Source organism: Myotis nattereri (assembly GCF_964212035.1).
Source record: "Myotis nattereri genome assembly, chromosome: 2".
Lineage (NCBI taxonomy): Eukaryota > Metazoa > Chordata > Mammalia > Chiroptera > Vespertilionidae > Myotis > Myotis nattereri.
In genome coordinates, this window is record NC_138076.1 from 8638388 (window position 1) to 8659785 (window position 21398).

The 21398-nt window shown below is 42.9% G+C and overlaps 2 protein-coding genes across 4 annotated transcripts; one reads left to right on the top strand and one right to left on the bottom strand.

Annotated features, from left to right (window-relative positions):
* Positions 1–894: 894 nt before the first annotated feature.
* Positions 895–4161, top strand: ANKRD37 (ankyrin repeat domain 37; the record flags this gene model as incomplete). Of its 2 annotated transcripts, XM_081084115.1 has the most annotated exons (5): positions 895–1373; positions 1554–1706; positions 2743–2834; positions 3354–3557; positions 3802–4161. In XM_081084115.1, coding segments are annotated over exons 1-5 (477 nt in total). In that variant the 5' UTR covers positions 895–1346. The 2 variants fall into 2 exon arrangements, with proteins under 2 accessions (XP_080940241.1, XP_080940240.1); XM_081084114.1 differs by lacking the exon at positions 3802–4161 and having other exon boundaries at positions 1279–1373; positions 3354–3561.
* UFSP2 (UFM1 specific peptidase 2) lies at positions 3318–20880 on the bottom strand. Of its 2 annotated transcripts, XM_081084105.1 has the most exons (13): positions 20844–20880; positions 17746–17824; positions 16874–17057; positions 16726–16792; positions 14443–14600; positions 13627–13819; positions 12155–12301; positions 10776–10940; positions 10448–10572; positions 7864–7940; positions 6861–6985; positions 4508–4605; positions 3318–3758 (listed from the first exon to the last, which is right to left on the bottom strand). In XM_081084105.1, the coding sequence occupies exons 1-12, from the start codon at positions 20844–20846 to the stop codon at positions 4519–4521; spliced, it is 1410 nt and encodes a 469-aa protein (XP_080940231.1). In that variant the 5' UTR covers positions 20847–20880; the 3' UTR covers positions 3318–3758; positions 4508–4518. The 2 variants fall into 2 exon arrangements, with proteins under 2 accessions (XP_080940231.1, XP_080940230.1); XM_081084104.1 differs by lacking the exon at positions 3318–3758 and having other exon boundaries at positions 4086–4605; positions 20844–20869.
* Positions 20881–21398: the final 518 nt, after the last annotated feature.

Consider the following 21398-nt stretch of genomic DNA (forward strand, 5'->3'; position numbering starts at 1 on the left):
CGCTCAAGGCTTTTTTAGGGAGAGGAAACAGACGGCTGGCTGGAGCTTTAGTTTTTAGCGAGATGACTCTGAAAACAGAACGTGCTTAGGAAAAGATAATCCATTTCACATTGAGCGCAAATGTAAGAGATTCTATATGCGCTCAATGGCTACAGTTTGAAGTCAGGAAGTCCGTTTCTTAAGTTTAAAAAAAAAAAAAGGAATGACTTAAGCTAATGATTTGTTTATAAATTTAAGTATAAAGAGTTTCCGGATAAAAAAATATATATAAAAAAAAAAAAGAGTTTCCGGAGAGCCAGGTCCCCAGCCCCCTCCTCCCTGGGATCAGCCGAGACCTACGTGGGCGCTGCCCGCGGGGAGCCCATTGCCATAACCCTCCGGCCCGGCCCCCGCTTCCCCAGGACCTGTCCCCGCCGTCGGGGCGAGCTCGTCCCGCCCCTTCCCCGCCAGCCCGCGGGCTCCAGCCCAACAGCGGGACGCGGCATCTGCCCAGGGGACCAGCCCAGCGGCTGAGACCTGCCGCCGGGAGGGGCCACGCCCCAATGGCAGGCTCCTGGCACAGGACCCCAGCAAGGCCAGGGGTCGGGCCTGAGAAATCACCTAATTTGGGGGGTGGGTAGGGAAATCCTGCGGAAAACCCACCCCCTTAGGCCACATTACCCCCCACCCCCACCCCCGCTTATCCTTCCTGTCCGGGGCGTGGGGGACCGAGGGGGCGATTCTGAACTTAAGCAGAAGGAACTCAATCCTTCCTCCGGCGCTGGGGGCGAGGGCGCGGCGCCAGCCCCACGCGGGGCGGCTCGCACAGGCGGGGCTGCGTGTGGCTCCCCGCTTCCTGGCTACGTGCGCGACAGCAGCCACCACAAGCTCCCTGCGACTCCCACTTCTCCGCTGGGACCAAGGGCGGGCCGCGCCCGCGTGAGACGTGCCCAGACCGGCGCGCCGCATGGACACTGCGGAACCCCGGCCGCCCCGACGCCGCCCGCCACGGCGCACGCGCACTGGGCTCCGCGCGGCAGCCTAGGGCCCCGCCCCCAGATGGGGGCCAATCGGCTGGCGGGCCCTCGCCGCTTCCTCCCCCTCCTCCCTCCGCCTAGGCAGCTGCGCCGGGTCCTGGCTTGCACGTGCCAGTGTTTGTGTACGTGCTGCGGCCGCGGGGCTGGGACGGGCGGTGCAGCCAAGGGTTAGGCAGCTGGGGCGCGGCGGCGGGGGCCGGCCCCCCTCGTCCCGCCGACTTTAAATTCTCCCGCACTTGGGCGGCTTTTGCACACTTACCTGCCAGTCTGCCGCGAGTGCCTCGCCGCCCTGCACGCCCAACGACTCCTGTCCTCTGCTTCAGGCGGAAAATGCTGTTGTTTGATTGCAACTCAGAGGTGAGACTCGGAACCTTTTTGTCCCGCAGGCTGAAGCTTCCAGATGTCTGTCTTGGGAGCGCTGGCGAGGGTGACTGTGGAGTGGCCACTGGGCGCTGCCTCTGCAGAGTTGGGAGGTTTTCAGCCCCAGGAGGGCTGGACAGAGGCAAGACGGGTGCTGGAGCTGCTCTCTTCCCGCAGGTGGAGAATCTGACGCACCTGCTGGAGGCCGGGGCCTCGGTCAACGCACCCCCGGATCCCTGCGAGCAGTCGCCTGTCCACTTGGCCGCAGGTGGCGGCCGGGCTTGGTTTCTTCTCTGGCAGCTGCAGACCGGCGCGGACCTCAACCAGCAGGTAACTAAGTAACTGACTGTTACTGTGCGCCACCCTCCGCCCCACCCCAAACCCGCGCAAACATTTCTTAGTCGCCAGGGTATTCAGTTGTTAGAAACATGTCTACGTAGCGATGTCCAATAGAGAAATACACGAGACACGAATGTAATTAAAATTTTTGTAGTAGCCACAATAATGGAGTAAAACGAAACATGAAATTAATTTTGTAATTTAAACCCATTTATCCACAATATTATCATCTCAGTATAAAACATTACTGCTAGATATTTTACATTTTCTTTTCGTATGTCTTTTCAATCTGGTGTGCATTTATATTTACAGCGCACTTCAATTCAGGCAAGCCACATTACAAGTGCTCCTTAGCCATATAAATGCCTACTGGCTACTGCATTGGACAGCACATACAGGTTTGCAGTTTCAAAAGGAACACTGTGTTACCCAATGAAAAGTCTCAGTATAGCAACTGAACTATTTGTGAGGCAGGCTCACAACTTATAATTTTCTACATAACTTTTTCTTTGTTATTCCTCACCTGGGGATATTTTTTCCTTTGAGTTTTAGAGTGGAAGAGGCGGGGAGAGACAGAAACATTGATGTGAGAGACACACCCATTTGGTTGCCTCCTGCAGGTGGGGTTTGGAATCCTGACCTGGGACCTTTCAGTCTGCCGGCTACCGAGCCAACTAGCTGGGGCTGTACATAACTTTTTTATGGTAGTCTACATCTTCCATTGAATATTGAAGTATGGTGAATTTTAAATTGCCATTTTTTTTTACTTCCATAGAACTCTTTTTTAGTCACTTAAATTTTAGTGTATGTGCTGTGACTGCACACATTTTTACTAATGAAAGCTTTGTATTTAATAACATACCAAGAGAACCTTATTAAAAAAATACTTGAATTAAAAAATTCAGCCCAGTACCATGCAGGTCCAACTAGGTTCCTCACATAGGTTCCTTAAACAATAAACTTCACCCACCAACTTCCAAAGAAAGTATTTTGGAGAGAAACTAAAATGTGTTGTCTTATATTTAAGGATGTGTTTGGAGAAGCTCCGCTCCACAAGGCAGCGAAAGTTGGAAGCCTGGAATGCCTTAGCCTGCTTGTAGCCAGTGATGCCCAAATTGAGTAAGTGTTAAACTTGGTGGCTTTAAATTGGATTAAATGACTCAGACTTCTGAAGCTTAATTACATGCGCTTTTAAGAAGGATGCCTGTCTGATGGATAATTTAGTGTTATCATTTAAATGTTAACTGAGGCTGTTAATGTCTGATACTATTCACTTTGAAGAAGTGAAGAGTGGATCCTGAGCCATCAGAGGTGGCAGAATTACACCTTAGTTTTGGTTTAGGGAAATCCATTCTATACAAGTTCACATTGACTTTCTTGGGTACTTATCCACTGTATTGAACACAGAATACTCTTTCATTCATTCAAAGTTGAAATGCCCACTCTGTGCTGGACTCTGCTCGCCACTGAGGACACCACAGTGAACACAAATGGAATTTGTCTGTGCTTCCTCTACCTCCTCTATTCTGCAGCCAACATTTGTATGAGCCCAAAGCTCCTTTGTTAGAAAGATATATATTTTAAAAAGGCTAAACAATTGTTAAGCTTTATTTAACTCGATCTTTATTTTAAATTCAGTTTATGTAATAAGAATGGGCAAACAGCTGAAGATCTTGCTTGGTCATGTGGATTTCCAGAATGTGCCAAGTTCCTTACGGCAATTAAACGTATGCAGACAGAAAACCCAAGTGAACGGTCCAATAGAGGTCACTGTGTTCCGGTGCTCAGGCAGAAACGGAGTTTTGGGAGTGCAGAAAATACAAGTGGGAAAAGGAAGTGTTGGTAAGAACTCAGTTTCTTCTTTCTTCCTTCCTCAAGGATCTCTTATTTGGCACAGAAGTTATTGTTTCATTTAAATATCGGCAGTCTTATTCTAGTATGTCTTTCATTCTCATTAACACATTTTAAGATCGGTTATAGTAACTACTGGTAGATTCTAGAAACCAAAGATTGTCCTGCATAGTAGAAGGTTGGGGAGATAACCTGTTAAAAAAGATTTTAATGTTAACATGTTTTTTAACAACAGATGACTTGGTTATGAGGAGGTGTGAAGAGGCCTTCACTTCGGGCAGATCTACTGCTCAGCTACAAGCCATGGTTTCCGCTCATCAGGTGTCTAAACTCCTTCTAAGAAGGAGGAGAACTTTCTTCTAAGTGAAGATAACATTTATGAATGCATGTATTTACATGCCTACAATATTGTGGTTGTGCATACTTTGTCTATTAAGTTTTTAAAGGAATGTCTATAGACTAAATTCTTTTTTGTGTGTAGTATTTATAACCTTTAGGAAAAAATCAAGGTTAAACCATCAAACTACACCCAGAATTTATTTGAAAATTAAACTTATTTTTTATTAACAAATTTATAATAAACTTTACTACAGTCTTTGAGTCCAAGATATCTATAACAATAAAAGTGTAATATGCAAATCGACCGAATGGCTGAACAGCAGAACGACCGTCCAGACGACCACACTATGACACCCACTGGCGCCAGGCCAGCTAAGGCAGGTGCAATGCGATTGGTCACCCACAGAAGGAGCACCAGGCCACCGACCAGTGGGCTGCAGTGGGTGGGCGGGGCTTCCTTCTGCGGGGGCGATCCACCTTGGAGCCCCGCTGGTTGTGCGGGGTCTACCTCTTTGGGGCAATCAATCATGGGGCTCCCAGACTGCAAGAGGGCACAGGCCGGGCTGAGGGGACCCGCCCCTGAGTACACGAATTTCACGCACCGGGCCTCGTTTTAAATAATGCTTGGTCGCTGAGGAAGACATAAGTTATAGTACGCATCCTTATTCCAGAAGTCTGGACCTTTCCATCCACACCAGCCCTAGATTGGGAAAAGGGAAAGGAAGATGTTTTACAAAGTTACAAGACTATAGGACCAAAATTGTAAAATTTTACCATCCTGCTCCATTACCATCCTGCTCCATTAGGAACTTGGAATAAGATTCTTTAAGTACCTATATAATTCAAAGATCCAAATTTTTTTTTTTAATATATTTTATTAATTTTTTACAGAGAGGAAGGGAGAGAGACAGAGAGTTAGAAACATCGATGAGAGAGAAACATCGATCAGCTGCCTCCTGCACATCTCCCACTGGGGATATGCCCGCAACTCAGGTACATGCCCTTGACCGGAATCGAACCTGGGACCCTTCAGTCCGCAGGCCGACGCTCTATCCACTGAGCCAAACCGGTTTCAGCCAAAGATCCAAATTTGTATAAAGTATAGAGAAGTAATTTATTTGGGTCCCTTTCAGATAGAATAAAAAAGTTTAATTATACTGTATTTAATCAGAAATCATTAAGAAACACTTCCTATGGTACCTATTGCTCCAAATTCCACATTTTATTGATGCTAAGATGTACAGTTCTGCCATCCTGGCAGATAGTGGCATGGGACTGTTTAAGTGGCAGCCTGTTTGCCTTAGCAGTCCATACAAGACTGCTATGTACCATGCAGAGGCGTCATAGCTATGAGGAAATACGGTCGTGAGAAATCTCAGCTTGCCCTTTGAGTGGCATTCATTTTCCTCAGGCTGTAATCATTTCCACTTTGCATTCTTCATGTCAGCATTCATCCTTTTCTCCAGCAGAGAAAATTACTTTCAAACAAAATCTCATTGTGAATATAAAATTTATCAAATTTCTTCTAGGGCCATTGATTTATTTCCTTAAAGACCCAGCTAACAACTCGTCTGTGTTGTATGATCATGAAATGAAATGCTTTGTTTGCTCAATACTTGTAGGAGGCTAGCTAGGACTCTTAAAATACCACTGAGTGCAGGACCCGCCTGGTCTTGCTCCTTACCCTACCTAACTCGGAGGCTGCAGGTACTGTCAGGGGCCTAAAGTCAAAGTGCAGACCTCCTCCAAAAGAGAGTGTCGTAGCTGATCCCTTAGTGTGGAGACCAGAGAGGTGAGTTAGAGATGATCTTTAGTTTTTCTTTTTCTGATTGCAAAAAATAAGATACACATTATAAAAATTCAAAGGACAGGAAAGTAAAACATTAAAAAAACCCTCCCCCCTAATCAGTCCTACTGCCCCTGCTCCCAGCTGTTAAATTTGGTTTGTGGCCTGGCTGTTGTGGCTCAGTGGCTGAGCATCAACCTATGAACCAGGAGGCTATGGTTCGATTCCCGGTCAGGGCACATGTCTTGGTTGCAGGCTCGATTCCTAGTAGGGAGCGTGCAGGAGGCAGCCAATCAATGAATCTCTCATCACTGATGTTTCTCCTCCCTTCCTCTCTGAAATCAATAAGAATATTTTTTTTTTAAATTTGTTTTGAGACATGTTGCCATATATAAGCTTCTTTTTATTATCTATTATTTTTAGCAAAACTTCCTCTAATAATTTTAATGTCCTAAAATCTGTGTTCTTAATGATAAATAGGAAAGAAGGCTTATACTATCTCTAATCTTTTTGTGATCCTTCACACATGTAGGCCTTCTCCAGGTAACCAGGCTCGATTTTTTTTTTTAAGGACCAGGGTAGAGAGGGTGTCAAAACCAGAGACTGATGGGAGTGGAGAGGGGAGCCGTGATTTCCTCTGAGGGGACTGGCCGGGAATGTCAAGCAGGAAAGCTTAATAGAGCAAACCTATTTTTCTGTTCAAATCCTCTATAGCATGAGATTAAGTTATATGTAAATAGCTTAAAAGTAGTCAAGCCTCCACAATGTCCAGCGTACTGCTTAGCTATTGTTGGTTAATTCTAAAATTATAAAGGTTTTATACTTTACTCTCCTACTTCAAGGCATTGATAGACCTCAATACATTTGTTTGTGCAAAGCTGAAAAATCTCCAAAGGAATACATTCATGAGCTTTGTGCTCCATTATTAAGTTCAATAACTGAGAACATTTTTATAACCCTAACCCAAATGGTTTCTTCTGCAATTTACTTATTTCCCTCTTATCCTCCCTATCTAGAGAGACAGTCACTCACCACAGCCCTAGGTGCCTCCTTATAATGAGGGTCGCTGCCTCGGTTTATTACCCGCCCTTCTGCTAACAGCCACTTCACTGTCCTTTGGCTCTGGTTTCTTTGTCTTGGATCTAAATTTGTGTTAAATAGATACTTACCTTTTCCAAAATAACCTGCAGATCTTCAGCGCCTGTATAATGTGGATCTAAAATCAGAAATTTTATCTGCCCTGTAATCTCATTCCATGCAACTCCCAGTATCGTGTGGGCCAAAACTCCTCCCCCTAGAGAAGAGGAAATATGAAATATGAGAAGCATACATTAACCTCAACTTCCTTTTCGATTTTAAAAGATTGCTTTGCCTATGAATTTACCTAACAGCATTAAAATTTTCTAGTCTACATTGTAAAAGACCACAATGTCAAATATACTCTGAAAAGATAAAATTACATCTTCAAGATAAAGATTCAATCATATCTATAATCAGAAGGTTTATAGTCACACTGCCATATCCATGGAATTACCTGAACTGGATTTAGAAAGGGCTATAGAGGGTCTAAACTCCTCCCACCAGAGACACAGTCACTGCTGTGGTCCACTCTGCAGAGGGCGTGCTGTCTCCAAGGAGACAGCCATCCACTCATTCAGTTCTTTCTGATATTCTGCTGAAATCTGCCTTCCTCCATTTCCTACACACACCTGTTTGAGCTTTCCTCTGCCACCACAGGAGCCAGCTTGTTTCTCATAGAATATGAATCTTTAGATCAACGAATCCAATACTCTTATTTTACACATAAAGCCCAGAGAGATTAAGCAATCTGCAGTCATGGAACACCGCCGGCCACGTTAGTGACAGACCTGTGACTTATGATGCTCATGCCTCTTTTTCATGCTACTTTCAACTCTTTAACTATAGGCACACCTTTATCATTTATCTTCTTAGCATTTTCGTCTGGTTATTATAACCTTTTCTATAACGTTCCTTCTATCTTGCACATTTAAAAATTTCCAAAGGAATTTGGAGGTCAAAGTGTATGGTGTAAAAGCTAATTTTAAAATGGTTTAAAATGACTGATTTTAGGTGACATTAAACATTTATACTAATGGTAAGTTTTACTTTTCTCCACGCCACCTAAGAGCCCAGGGTGTCCCAAGCTCGTACCGATCATCACTGGAGTTCCTTCACTCTGGAAGTGATTGGCCAGTGCCCGTCCCTGAGAGGCCATTTCCGAACCCTGGCTGGAAAGAAACCGTTTTCTATTAGATGAATCATTTCTGACACTAAGGTCATATCAGTGGGACCATTTTTGCTTTCTTTCTTGTTTAAAAAAACAAAACCATACAGCTCAGCCTGTGTGGCTCAGTGGTTGAGCGTCAACTCATGAATCTATAAGTCACCAGTTCGATTCCCGGTGAGGGCTTGATCCCCGGTAAGGGGCGTGCAGGAGGCAGCCAACTGATAGTTCACTCTCATGGATGTTCCTGTGTCTATCCCTTTCCCTTCCTCTCTCTGAAATCAATAAAAGCATTAAAACCCACACATACACAAAACCCACCCATATGATTTTAAATGCAGTTAAGTGGTAAGGAACTGACTGAGCAAGTTAAAGCAATATAACCTTTCTAAATATTTAAGGCCATTAGATACGCCAGGAAAGAAGCAAGACTACCTGGAACTGCACAAAGGAGGTCTGGGTTTTTCACATGAGATTGAAAGTGGTCACCTGGATACCCAGGGGGCTCTTACGGGTGGATTTATTTCAGAAGAACCAGTTTTAAGTCCCGGGTTCTTGTCTTCATGCTGTCAGACTCTGCGTCTGTATTTCCTCGTCTGTAAATTGGGACCATAATACCTGCCCTGTCTACAGGACAGGAGAGTCCAGGACCAAGACAGACAATGTCTGTGAAGCCAGTGTGAAAGGCAAAAAATGTTTTCAAGCACAACATGTCATTTTTATTTTTTGAATTGATTTTAGAGGGGAATGGAGAGAGAGAGAGAGAGAGAAACATCAATTTGTTGTGCCACTTATTTATACATTCATAGTTGTTTCTTATATGTGCCCTGACCAGGGATGGAACCCAGAACCTTAGTGTATCGTGACAATGCTTTAACCAACTGAGCTACCAGGCCAGGGCAACAACATAATGTTTTTAGGGAATGTTACAATGTTCTATACAATTTGTACTGTTGAGAAGACAAAGAGAAAGATGGAGACTTCTTTTTAGAATTGAGGTGTCAGGTGGTGGTAAACCTTCGCTCTTGCCTAGTAAGGAACGCATAATGTTTTAATGCGCCAAAACGCCCACTTTTTAACTTTTAATCAGCATATACTTCACTACTTAACCTATCATTTATTTGTTGGCACTGATTTATTTTTAAAAAAACATATTTTATTGATTTTTTACAGAGAGGAAGGGAGAGGGATAGAGAGTTAGAAACATCCATGAGAGAGAAACATCGATCAGCTGCCTCCTGCACACCTCCTACTGGGGATGTGCCCGCAACCAAGGTACATGCCCTTGACCGGAATCGAACCTGGGACCCTTGAGTCCGCAGGCCGATGCTCTATCCACTGAGCCAAACTGGTTAGGGCCGTTGGCACTGATTTCCACAGCCAGTCCAGACTGCAATAGTGAAACCAGATGTATTAAAGTACTTGGCTAAATAAGGATAAAGTTACTCTATTTATAAGGTCGTCATAATAGAAAATGTATTTAAAACATAAGCTCACAAAAGGAGGAAGTTAATTATTGTCCCAGAAATCAATAGTATTGCCCTGGCTGGTCTGGCTCAGTGATAGAGTGTTGGCCTGTGAAGGGTCCCAGGTTTGATTCCAGTCGAGGGCACATGCCCGGGTTGTGGGCTTGGTCCCCCAGTAGGGGGCGTGCAAGAGACAGCCAATCAATGATTCCCTTTCATCATTGATGTTTCTACTTCTACCTCTCCCTTCCTCTCTGAAATCAATAAAAATATATATATTTATTTTATTTTATTTTTTTAAAATATATTTTATTGATTTTTTACAGAGAGGAAGGGAGAGAGATAGAGAGTTAGAAACATCAATGAGAGAGAAACATTGATCAGCTGCCTCCTGCACATCCCCTACTGGGGATATGCCCGCAACCCAGGTACATGCCCTTGATCGGAATCGAACCAGGGACCTTTCAGTCCGCAGGCCGACGCTCTATCCACTGAGCCAAACCGGTTTCGGCAATAAAAATATATTTTAAAAAAAGAAATCAATAGTATTTAATTTAGATTTGCTCATAAGCTTAATGTTGGAATTATGACTAAGCTATACTGGAAAAAGTGAAATATTTTATTCTGACAAATAATTAGTTTATTAACATCTTAAGAAGAAAAAGTGCAAGAGGTAAACAAGAAGGTCAGTCGTAGATCAACGTTTGCTTTTTTCTTTTCAAGACTTTAAAAACTTGAGCATAAAAAACTTGATTTTCTTTAACTACACTGGAAGTTGACATATATCCAAGTTTTTCTCTTCTTGGCTAAAATTAGGCCTCAACCATATAAGTGTGTATTGTACATCATAAACTCCAAAGTCTTCTGAAGATTAAATAAAAAAAAAATTAGGGTTAAAAAAGAGATTTACAGAGTAATCAGACAATGTGGAGGAAGAGACAGGAGTGAAAACAAATGTGGGGGAAAGATATAATTTTTCTGTTATTTTAATAAAATGACAATCTCGCTTTGAAATGATGTCTTTACTGTCTTAGCGTGTCCTTACCTGACAAACAGTATTTTTGAAGTTACGCCAATCAGTTGGTTCAGGACCAGCTGTACCTCGATAGACCCAATCCACTGCCGTGATCCCACAAATGTTGCTGGTTTGTCCCCGGCATCAACTAGAGCCTTTTTGTATTGAAAATACAAAAAAATCCATATACAAGACAGCTATTAAGATTACATGTAGGGCCTTTTCCCTGATTAGCAGGACACGTTTTTCCTTCAGAACAGAAATCAGTCTGTACTCTGAGTAAATGATAATTAATGGTAATATAATAAGGGCTACTGAAATGTACACGTGTCATCATGGAAAGCAGCGTGTTCTGTACCTGCTGGATTTCTCTGTGTGTCGGAATGGACCTTTCTGTGTATCCCTGGTGTTTGAACCAAGAACAGATGGTCTGCAGCGATCGATAGGCACAGCCCCAGCCGTTGTCATCCATCCGATCCTGCATGTAATGGTGATAACCGTACAGGCCCTGGACCACATAAACCTACATAAAAAGAATAGAGCCTGAGAGGGAGGGAACGTTATATGGTAATCTAGAAAACCATCAAGAGGTACTGTTTGACTCCAAGTTTTGTATTTCCTCTTCTGTGATTTTATGCCTCAGAGAGTAAGACTTTTAACTAGAAATAAGTGTCTTAAGACTTTCTATATAAACACAATAAATGAAATCACTTAGATCACTGACATGCTGACTAAAGATGCATTTGTATGTAAGTGAGTGTGAGTGTCCAGCCGAGTCTCTATGGGAAGCAGGTGGAACTGCTGTCCCAAGTGCACTCTGCTGGCCAGGCCTAGCAGTGGGCCCCTAATTCCTTGAGGGTAGACACAGGGTCATATATTCATCTTTACTTCTTGAGATTTCCTTACAGAGCACCTGGAGACTCAGCAGGTATGAATAAATGCCACAACAAGATGGCCAATCGAGTTCCTGCCGTGGGAATCTGAAGGCACAGAGTGAATCGGGCAGAAAGGAACAGGGCCTGAAGCTGAAACATGCATACAGTGAGCAGCGACAAGGAAGTAGGAAAAGCTACACATAAGCAGCAACAATGAGGAAACAGAAGCTCTGAGGCTGAGAAAAGGCAGAGCGGAGAGAAGGCACAGGCCAGTCGGGATCAACAGCAGACAGAGCAGCAGAGAGGCCACCACGGCGTCCATGTAGGCCTGAGACTGAGGCAGCGGCTCTGTGCTAAGAGGCCAGCTGTGCAAACATTCCTATCCTGATGTCACAAGATCTTTTCCAATCGGCCTACATGCATCCTTAAAGGGAACCTTCGCCTCGCTCCTTATTTCAGCAACCTTCAGTGACGATCTACCCTTTGCAAGCAGGTACATACTGCACAGAAAAACACTGTAGGGTCTTATTAGACTTCTGTTACAGCGTGGTTTGGGTAGAATATGCCCTTAATTAGCATGCTTTCTCAGGTTCAGAACGAAAGTAAAATTGGACAAGCCTATAATGAAGTCGGGGAATGGAATTTTAGTAAGAGAAATGTGGTCCATGCTAGCTATTCCTAACCCTTTTAGACCACTGTGAATTACTGCTATCTTAAGCACTTGATTATTAAAAGAAATGGATGATAAATTATGTTTTAGGGGTGACATACATTGTGAATCAATCCTTACAAATTCCACTAGGTACAAAAAACGAATGACGCTGGTGATCAGCTGACTCCCATAAGTAATTACTAAACTCACCATGCCAGACTCCATGTTGGGTGGACTGAGGTAAGCGTGTGGATTTCTAATGTAACCATCTTGGTATGGTTCATCTGGAAAGTGATAAGCATTAGACCTTTTGAAGTAAGGTCTGTCATGAGGCAGACTGAAGAGATCGTGTAACTCCTAAAGGAAGCCAGAATCAATAGGGAAAAAAGAAAAACAGTTAAACGATTTAGATTTCTAGTCAATAAACTCAAACTAAAGATATAAAACAGAAAATTATATATCAGTTGTGAAAGTTATCAAATACACTCATGATTTAATTCACTAAGGTCAGAGTGTGAGAACAAACTAAAACCAAACAGGATTTATTTTTGCTTATCTGTATAAGCAGGCAGAAACTGAAAGGGAACACAGAAAAATGAAAATAATTTGTTAAGTGTGAGAGAACTGAGATCATTTAGAATGAACTATCTGTGATAACACAGTCTGTTAAAATACATCCAGGATAAAGACTGGTTTTGAAACAGCCTTGAGTAAATTATAACTAACAATGATATAATTATTTAAAAAAATCATGCATAGAGTACTTAACAGGTAGAAGAGGTAGTGATTAAATTTCAGAGTAGAAATTGGCGGTACAAAACCAACCAATATGGCACTGAAATAAAAATACACATGTTCAAAATGCAAAAATGTTCCCGATAGTATAACAATAGGTAGTAGTTACTTTGAAAAGCTGGGCATTTTCTCTTTCATATCTTCTGTGTACTCTAGCAGTTTGAAGGGGATCATTAGCTCACGGGGCTACTGCCTCTACATAGCACTTCATCTAGGCCAGAGGTGTACAGAGGGTTCCAATATCATACCTCTTCTCAGGGGCATGAGAGGGCATCTCAGGAAGAGACTCTGATGCGGCCGGACAAGGCCACACATAAAAAATACGTTCTCTAAAACCAGTCATTTTGTCAGTAACCTCATTGCTTTGAGTGCTGATCATATTTTCTTCAAAGGCCTCTACTAAAACCCAAAGCAGCCTGGGGCGTGGAGGAGGGGTGGAGCATTACTGTAACTCCTAACTAGGATTAGCATGAATCCTAACTGCCCGCCCCTAACTGTAATCTCTCGCTCACAAACCTGAAAGGAATGAAAGGGAAAGGAATTTATTAATACTCATCAGCTTCTCTAAGGGTGGAAGCAAATTTCAATTCTTCATTTCATTATGGAAAACTAATAATTTCATAGAACATATGAACCACACTGAGCATATAAAACTCAAATGTTACATACGGGTTTCCAGTACATATGGGTTTTAAGTATTTTTTCACTCAAAATACTTAAAAAACAAGTTCCATGAGAACAGAAATGAAATAATACATAAAACTAATAGTAGGTCTCCACACTTTAAAATTAAATCGTAAAATAATTTCCGTTTATTAGAAATATGTAATTAACTATGAAATGGATGGCAGCCTTATTTTTTCTAAGAGTACATGGCTTGGTCTCACCTCTCTGTAGGCCTGCAGCTGCCCATCTGGAATTCCCGATGGGTATGAAATTGTTACAAGATTTTTTCTCCCCGGCAATAAAAAGTGCAGTGGTTCAGGGACCACAATGGATGTTCCTTTCATGTATTTCAAAATGCACTTTTCCATATCAGTTAGCTGATTATGAATTGCATCCACTAGAAGTTTACGAACTCTGTGGGGGAAAATATACAGAAGTTATAGTGGCTCTGATAAATGATAAATGAGCGTGGAGTTAATGTAACCCTAATGAAGTACAAAAAACCCCCACTTGATTGGGCCAGGTTAATTAAAGGAAGTCTAACTTGCCCTGACCAGTTTGGCTCAGTGGCTAGAGTGTCGGCCTGCGGACTGAAGGGTCCCAGGTTCCGTTCCGGTCAAGAGCATGTACCTTGGTTGTGGGCACATCCCCAGTAGGGGGTGTGCAGGAGGCAGCTGATCGATGTTTCTCTCTCGTGGATGTTTCCAACTCTCTATCCCTCTCCCTTCCTCTCTGTAAAAAATCAATAAAATATATTTTTTTTTAAAAAATAAAGGATGTCTAATTTATGAATGGTTAAATAAACTCTGTTTCTTCTGTGTAGATAAAGAGAAAACCTTATACTAGGTGTTGCAGACCACCCTACTTCCTCCAAATATTTAATTACTAGGTGACTCTTACTAAAAAACAGGGAGTAATCATAATAAAAAAACTACAACCACCACCCTGGAAATGCCTACACGATACTTAAAAGTGGACTCTGTTGCTTGGGGCAGGGTCCTCACTGACACGGGGCAGTAGAACTCTGCAATACCTACTTTCCCCATGCTGCTTCAGGGGCAACAGGTAAGACTGCATCAACCGGCAACGTCATGGTCACATAGTGGTGTTCTCCGATTTCTCTTTCAATGACGGGGGTTACGGCGGTCTGAGAGGTTGACATTTCCAGCATGAGATCTATGTTTACTACTTGATGCTATAAAGATAAACAGTAATAGTCAGCTTATAGCACAGTGAACACTAAATATAAAAGGATTAAGCAAAAGGACTTTTTAAGGACCAAAGCTATAGTAAGTTTAAAAGCTCAAATCTTAACAAAAATTATTCTCTGCTTCAAAATAACCTGAGGAGATGTGGCCAGTGAGTGGGGAGTGAGGATGAAATCAGACTGACTGTGTGCTGGTAGACATGAGAGCTGGTGTAGGTTCACCAGGGTTCATTATATTATTCTCTAGGCTTAGTTAAAAACAAAACAAAAAACCAATGAATAAGATACAATAAGCACACACTGAAGGAACTTTTAAACGATAGACCCCTGCTCTAAAGACATGGAGAACTATAAACAAATATTGAATTCTATTACCAGGATTGGTTCTGACTGGCATGGAAGACGAATTCTGAAAATACTTTTTGTATATTGAACAAATATAGAAAAATACTGAGGCTATTGGAAGCCAGGTTTCTCACAGGGAAAAGGTTAGGAACTGTGTGAGGCTGAAACAGAACTGGAGGTATAGACATGATTTACATAGATAAGTATGAGTGTATGTGTGTATATGAATAGTATGGATTTGTACATGTGTACGCTCCTTGGAGGAATGGCTGACTCCTGAGTTGGATCAGGGAGAGTACATGATATGCCTGAACAGCTTGTGGAAGAAGGTAGGAAGTTCAGAAAAAAAGTGTCAAAAACCTCTGATGCTCGCTTGAAGAAGTTTCTATTGGCCAAATCTTGGAAACTGCGAGCCTCAAATAACTGACAACAGTAACAGATTATAGCTCATTGCATTGAATAAGAATCCATGCTTCTGTGCAGATAACACATAAATAAGGAAAAGCTCTCCTCACAGTCTTCCTGTCACCTAATAAATATGACATTACTTTAGATATGAAATGACAGGAAAAGCGCCACTTGGCAACTATCAGCTTAATGTTGGATTCTGGCAAAAATGATCAGTTGATGCTAGAAGAGGTAGCATTTGACGAGGAAGAGGATCTATACATAGTCTTGAATTGCCTTCTCACGAGTTACTTCCTAATTATAAGGGAAAAGATAGTGCCCTCACAGAGGAGAAAAGTGGCAGATACCACATTAAGTGATCGAAGCTATCACCAACACGAGGGTAGCACATGCCTCTTTCAATCCGATGCACCACAATCTTACCTCTGTGGTAGTCCCACCAACAATGCACAACCTGCATTTAATCAGGAGGAAGAGTAAAACAGACTACAAAATAGCTGACCAGTACTCCTCAAAATGTCCAGCTCCAAATATTGGTATGTCTCAAGGAATTATTTACAGCCCGTGATTTTTGTGTATACTTCAGATTGGTAACACCAACAGCTCCTGTGGACACCTCACTGGTATCTGAAACATGGCCCAAACCAACCTCAACTTCCATTTTTACTCAAGCAAGAAATGGTCATCCCATATCCAATTAGTTTCCAAGTGTAATCCATTTTATCCCCCAAATATTTTGTGTATTCTTTCCCTCCTCTCTTATTACCTTAGCTACTAGTTTAGTTTATCTTCTCCTGAAGTGTGCCCGGCCCACCTCTCCAACCTCACATCCACCTATTTTCCTCTACTGGCCTGGAAAAATACTAGAGTCAAATTAATTTCACACAACTTATTGCCTTGCAGAAGTAGCTTCATTTTTTTAAATCTCCAATATCGGGCAAAGTTTGTAGCACACGGCAGGCAGGTACTCAATAGTATTGGTTCAAAAATCAACAGAACTAAGAACAGTATGAAGAAAAGTAAATCATTTAGTATCTCACATGGTAATAATGTGTTACTGTCATGTTTCAGAAGGATTCCTTTTTATTTATCTTTAAATAACTTATAAATGTACTCAAGCTGTTTTATTTTTGTGGGAATAAAGAAAACATTCAAAAAAGCTTAAGATAAGTATTGTAATGGAACCAAAGTTTAGATATGAAAAAAGAGATATAATGTCTGGCATGTCATTTATCTTTTTGGACCTCAGTAATCTGATCTATAACAACTAAGAGAGATGGAGTAAATAATTTCTAAGATCTCAACTCCAAATTCAAGGATTTAAAATTTTTACCACTAGGAAGGCAGGTGATTTGCTTACCACATCGGATAACTTTTTGTCTTTCTTCCTCATGAATTTTCGTGTTGTATCTTCTTCCTGTTCAAATCTAAATTTTTCACACACAAAGATGTTTAGCGTATGAAATGACATTTTGGAAACATTTCTAGCAATCTTCAGACATACTCACTGGATGAAGCGCAGTAAGGTCTTACAAGCAGAGCTATCTGTCAGCTCTCCTGGGATGGTGTTCATGTCACTGTTAGGCCACACATACACCGAGCTGTGGCGGATTCTGAACACCAGTGCATTTGAAGACAGCCTGGCGGACAGGTCACTCAACACATGTTTTAGTGCCTTCTGGATAAAAATGTCTAAGTTAAAAGAATAGAAGTAGAAGTTGATGAGAAAAGTTTAACACTTTTCAACCCGAATGCTTCCAAACACACAAAAATAGAAGCCAAATTGGCTCCCAAATGTCCATTCCCCAGATTCAATAATTATACAAAATTTTTGCCTTTCTTTCGGAAAAACTGAGATAAAATTCACTGGCCATAAGATTTGTTCCTAGAATGAGTACAATTCAGTTGCTTTTAGTGTATTCACAAGGTTTTACAACCGTCACTAATTGCACAGGATTCTGATGACCCCAGAAGAAACTGTACCTATCAGCAGTCGTTCCTCATTCCCCCTAGACTTACTGTCGGCAATCGCTCGCTAATCTATTTCTTGTCTTTATAGGTTTGTCTATTTTGGACACTTCATATAGCAGAATCATGTATTACGTGGCCTTTTGTGTCTGGCTTCTTTCACTCAGCACAACAGTGTTAAGATTCATCTATTAAGTTCATCTTTTTTGAATTTGTACAGAGGAGTCCCATTGGTGGTGGTGTTGGAACACATTGTCTAAGTTTAAATCTAAGTTATATAACTTACTAACTCCATGGTCTTGTTCAATTCATCCTACCTCCCGCACAGTTTCATGTGGAAACTGGTGAGAATCTCAGTCTAGTTCATTATCAATTTTTATAGTAAAAAAGGAGAGCTTTTTGGCTGACCTACCATTAGCAGTAGCTAGCTGAAAAGCTAGATCAAGGCCTCCTCGGATTCTGAAGAGTATATCCATAGTCTCTGAAACCACCTGAGACAAATGAAGCAAAAGTTCCATTGTGAAACAAAACAAACTCATCCTTATATAAATGCAAATCTGAATTTAGGTTAAGGCGTTAATTAACCTCGTCTTTGCGAATCATTTCGTGAATTCTTCGTTTTATGAAGAAAACAAAACACCCTAAATTCTGAAGCAGGGGTTCTCAACTTTTGTCCCACACTAGAATCACTTGAGGAACTTAAACGGATTAATTGGTCTGGGGAGGGTCTAGGCATAAGAATACTTAAAAGCTCCCCCGCACCAGCGATTCTCACGTGAAAAAGCTGAGGACCTCTGCTTTAGGACGTATTTCTACTTCTTTCCTTTTTCTTTTTCCAGTTGTGCCACTGAGTTATAACTCAGAGTGTGTCTTTACACACTGGGCTTAAAGACTCACGGCTTTTGTTTTAATATTGCACTTCTTCAACCCAGTTATCACAGCACATCACAAGCCTTTGGCACAAGGCTAGGATGCAGATAGCTCGGCTAGTATCGAGTGCTGTAAGACCACATTTCTAAATTATAGTCAACCATGGGTTTAACAATGACACGAAAACACCAATGGTAAAGACCGAGTTTAAGAAAGGCACAAAAACATTTGACTTAACATAATAATACTTGGTGGTCAAGATGATGACAGAAAACTAAGACATCATTAATGGTGGGAGTATGGACTGTAGAACTCTCCATAAGTCAATGTGGCAATAAGAACCAAAAGCCTTCTATTCACATTCTTGGAGTAGTGAGCCTGCATTTAGAAATTTAGTCTAAGGAAATCTGCAAAACAAAGATTCAGGTATAAGGATGTTAACCTAAATGTCAACAATGGCAGGCAGGGTTAAATAACTATGAGTATTATATAGCCATGAAAAAATCCTACTTTAGAAGAATATTTCAGAGCATAGGAAAATACTTGCAACTTATAAAGGGGAAAAAGCACGTGTAAAGTGGAATCTGTTAGCAGTTCTTAATTTGGGTCCATATGCTGAGTTGAGGTAGTTGAAGACTTACGACAAATGACATGAACCACTTTGTTGGGGGGAGAGGAGGAGGAGAGCCTCTGGGAAGAGGTTTCAAAGAGTTCATCAGAGTCTCAAATATTTCCCAAACAGGCTGACGAGCCTCACTACATAGTAAGAATCCTATTTTGAGATAAATGAATAAAGTACAAACATTCACCGAGCTCTTAAAAAGGTAAACGACACGGTGCTAAATGATTGGACACATATTAACTCCGACCCTCAGAATATGAAGTAAGTGCCATCACTAATCTTGTCATTTACAAATCTCTTGTCACACTTTTAAAAGAGCAAATTTATTTATTTCATAAACTGTAACCTGTTGAAAAGTCATAACCTTTACCCCCATTCTACTTTTGGGAATGTAGTCTAAGAAAATAATCAAGAAAGTTCAATACAAATTTAGCTTCAATGTTGTCCACTTATCATACTCTTGTTCATCACAGCAATGCTCCCTCCCCCCCCCCAAAAAAAAAACCCCCACCTAAATAGCTATCAATAAGAAGCTTGTTAAATAAGGAACAATACCATCATACAAAATACAATGTACCCATCTGAGCAAAAAAATATTGAATGACAGTGAAAGGCACGGAAGGAGATAAAAGTTAAAAAGACAGGCTTGAGCAAATTTAACTCAGTGACTTACTGTATGATTTTGCACAATTTAACTAACGACTCAAGTCTTCTGTACTCTTCTGAAAAATGGGAAAAATCTACAACTTCATAGGATGGCTGTGAAGGTTCCATGAACGGTCACATGTGAAAGCACTACCAGTGGTTCTCAACCTTCCTGATGCCGCGACCCTTTAATACAGTTCCTCATGTTGTGGTGACCCCCAATTTCTTTGTTACAGACTGAACATAATTGAAGCATAGTGATTCATCACAAAAACAATATGTAATGACATGTGTGTTTTCCGATGGTCTTAGGCGACCCCTGTGAAAGGGTCGTTCGACCCCCAAAGGGGTCGCGACCCACAGGTTGAGAACCGCTGCAGACTCACCCTACACCTCTGAAGAAATATTATTGACGCTGAGATCTGAAGGATGGGCAGGCATGAGTATGAGCAATTCCAAAGGAAAGATGGGGGTGGGGGGTAGGGGTGTGGAACCGGGTTGGGGAAGGCCTGCGTAGACGACCAGGTCAGAGACCAGGCGGGTGGTAAGAGGATGGTGACAAGGACAAGGACGGCAAGAGTCCAGGGTGAGAACTGACAGCCACGGATGTGGGCTCCACAGAGCCTGATTACGGATCAGAGGTTCGGGAGCTGAGAAAAGGGAGATGCCAAGGATGACGTCCAGGCTTTTGGGTGCAGGGCAGGGTGGACGGTGGCACAAGTAACTGAGGTGGGGTCGCTGGAGGAAGAGCAGGGGTGGGGCGAGGTGCGGTGGAAATCCGTCAGTTTTGAACTCGCTGAGATGGAAATACATGAGCTATCTATCCATGCGGGGCTACAGTCGGTGGACAGAATAATAGTAACCCGGAACAAAGGTCTAAGCTGGAGACGCAAATCTGGGAGCAAGCACGGGTGTAAAGGAAGTGTCCCAGGAGGACACCACCTCCTGCAGGGCAGGGGCTGCAGGACCTGGAGGAGCCACTGCACGCGAGGGAAACCGGAAGTGTCACGTCACGGTTACTGAGAGTGTTTGAAGAAAGTTATTCATCTTTCCAAGATCCAATCCTTCTTCAAAACCTTCAAAAGCGCCGAATAATCCGTGGTCCTCAAAAATGCATTCGCAAGGAGGAGGCGCAGGAAGCGCGTGTCCAAACGCGGCCGCGCTGGGGGATCAAGGCCCGTGCGGGGCGAGGTCCCTCCAACCCCAGCGGGGAGGCCGAGGGCAGGAACGGGGCGGCCCGAGCCACGGAGTCCGCAGCTGCCATCGTGGGCCCCGGCGGGACTAGCTCCTTTCATGGCTGCGGAGCCGCAGGCGTGGCGGCCACCGAAGTCCCAGGGGGAGACGCGGGGTCGGTGGCGAGCAGAGGTACTCACCATGTCGGCGACGTGGCTGTGCAGAGGCGCTGACGTCCGCCCAGGGGCTCAGGAGGCTGGTCTGGAAGTGTCGTCATCGAGGGGCGGGGCCTGGGAAGGCGGACTACAACTCCCAGCACGCCCCGCGGCACACGTCAAGGGGTGTACCATGCCACAGCTCCCGGAGGATAGACAATAGGGCGGAAAGCAGAAGTCTTATTGTAATTAATTATATTAAAGTTTATTTATACAATAAAGCTTATTAAAACTTAAGAGATTACTTAATTGGTTGAATCACCCGTATCCCAACCCACTCCTAAGTCTTTCCGCGCGTTGCTCGATGAGGATTCGAAGTCTCCGCGTGTCCCCCGCCGCGTCCTTGGAATGGATTCTCCTGTCCTCCGGGCAACGCGTCACAATAAACACCAGCGGTTCGCCCAGCGTGCAGCTCAGCGCGGCGAGGTCCCGAGAGGGAGGTGTGTGCTCCCTGGTGGCTCGCAGCCCTGGGCTCCCCAGCAGCTGAGACGGTCTGGTCTGGGTGGTCGGTTTGAGTGCCTTTCTGAGAGGTGACTTGGT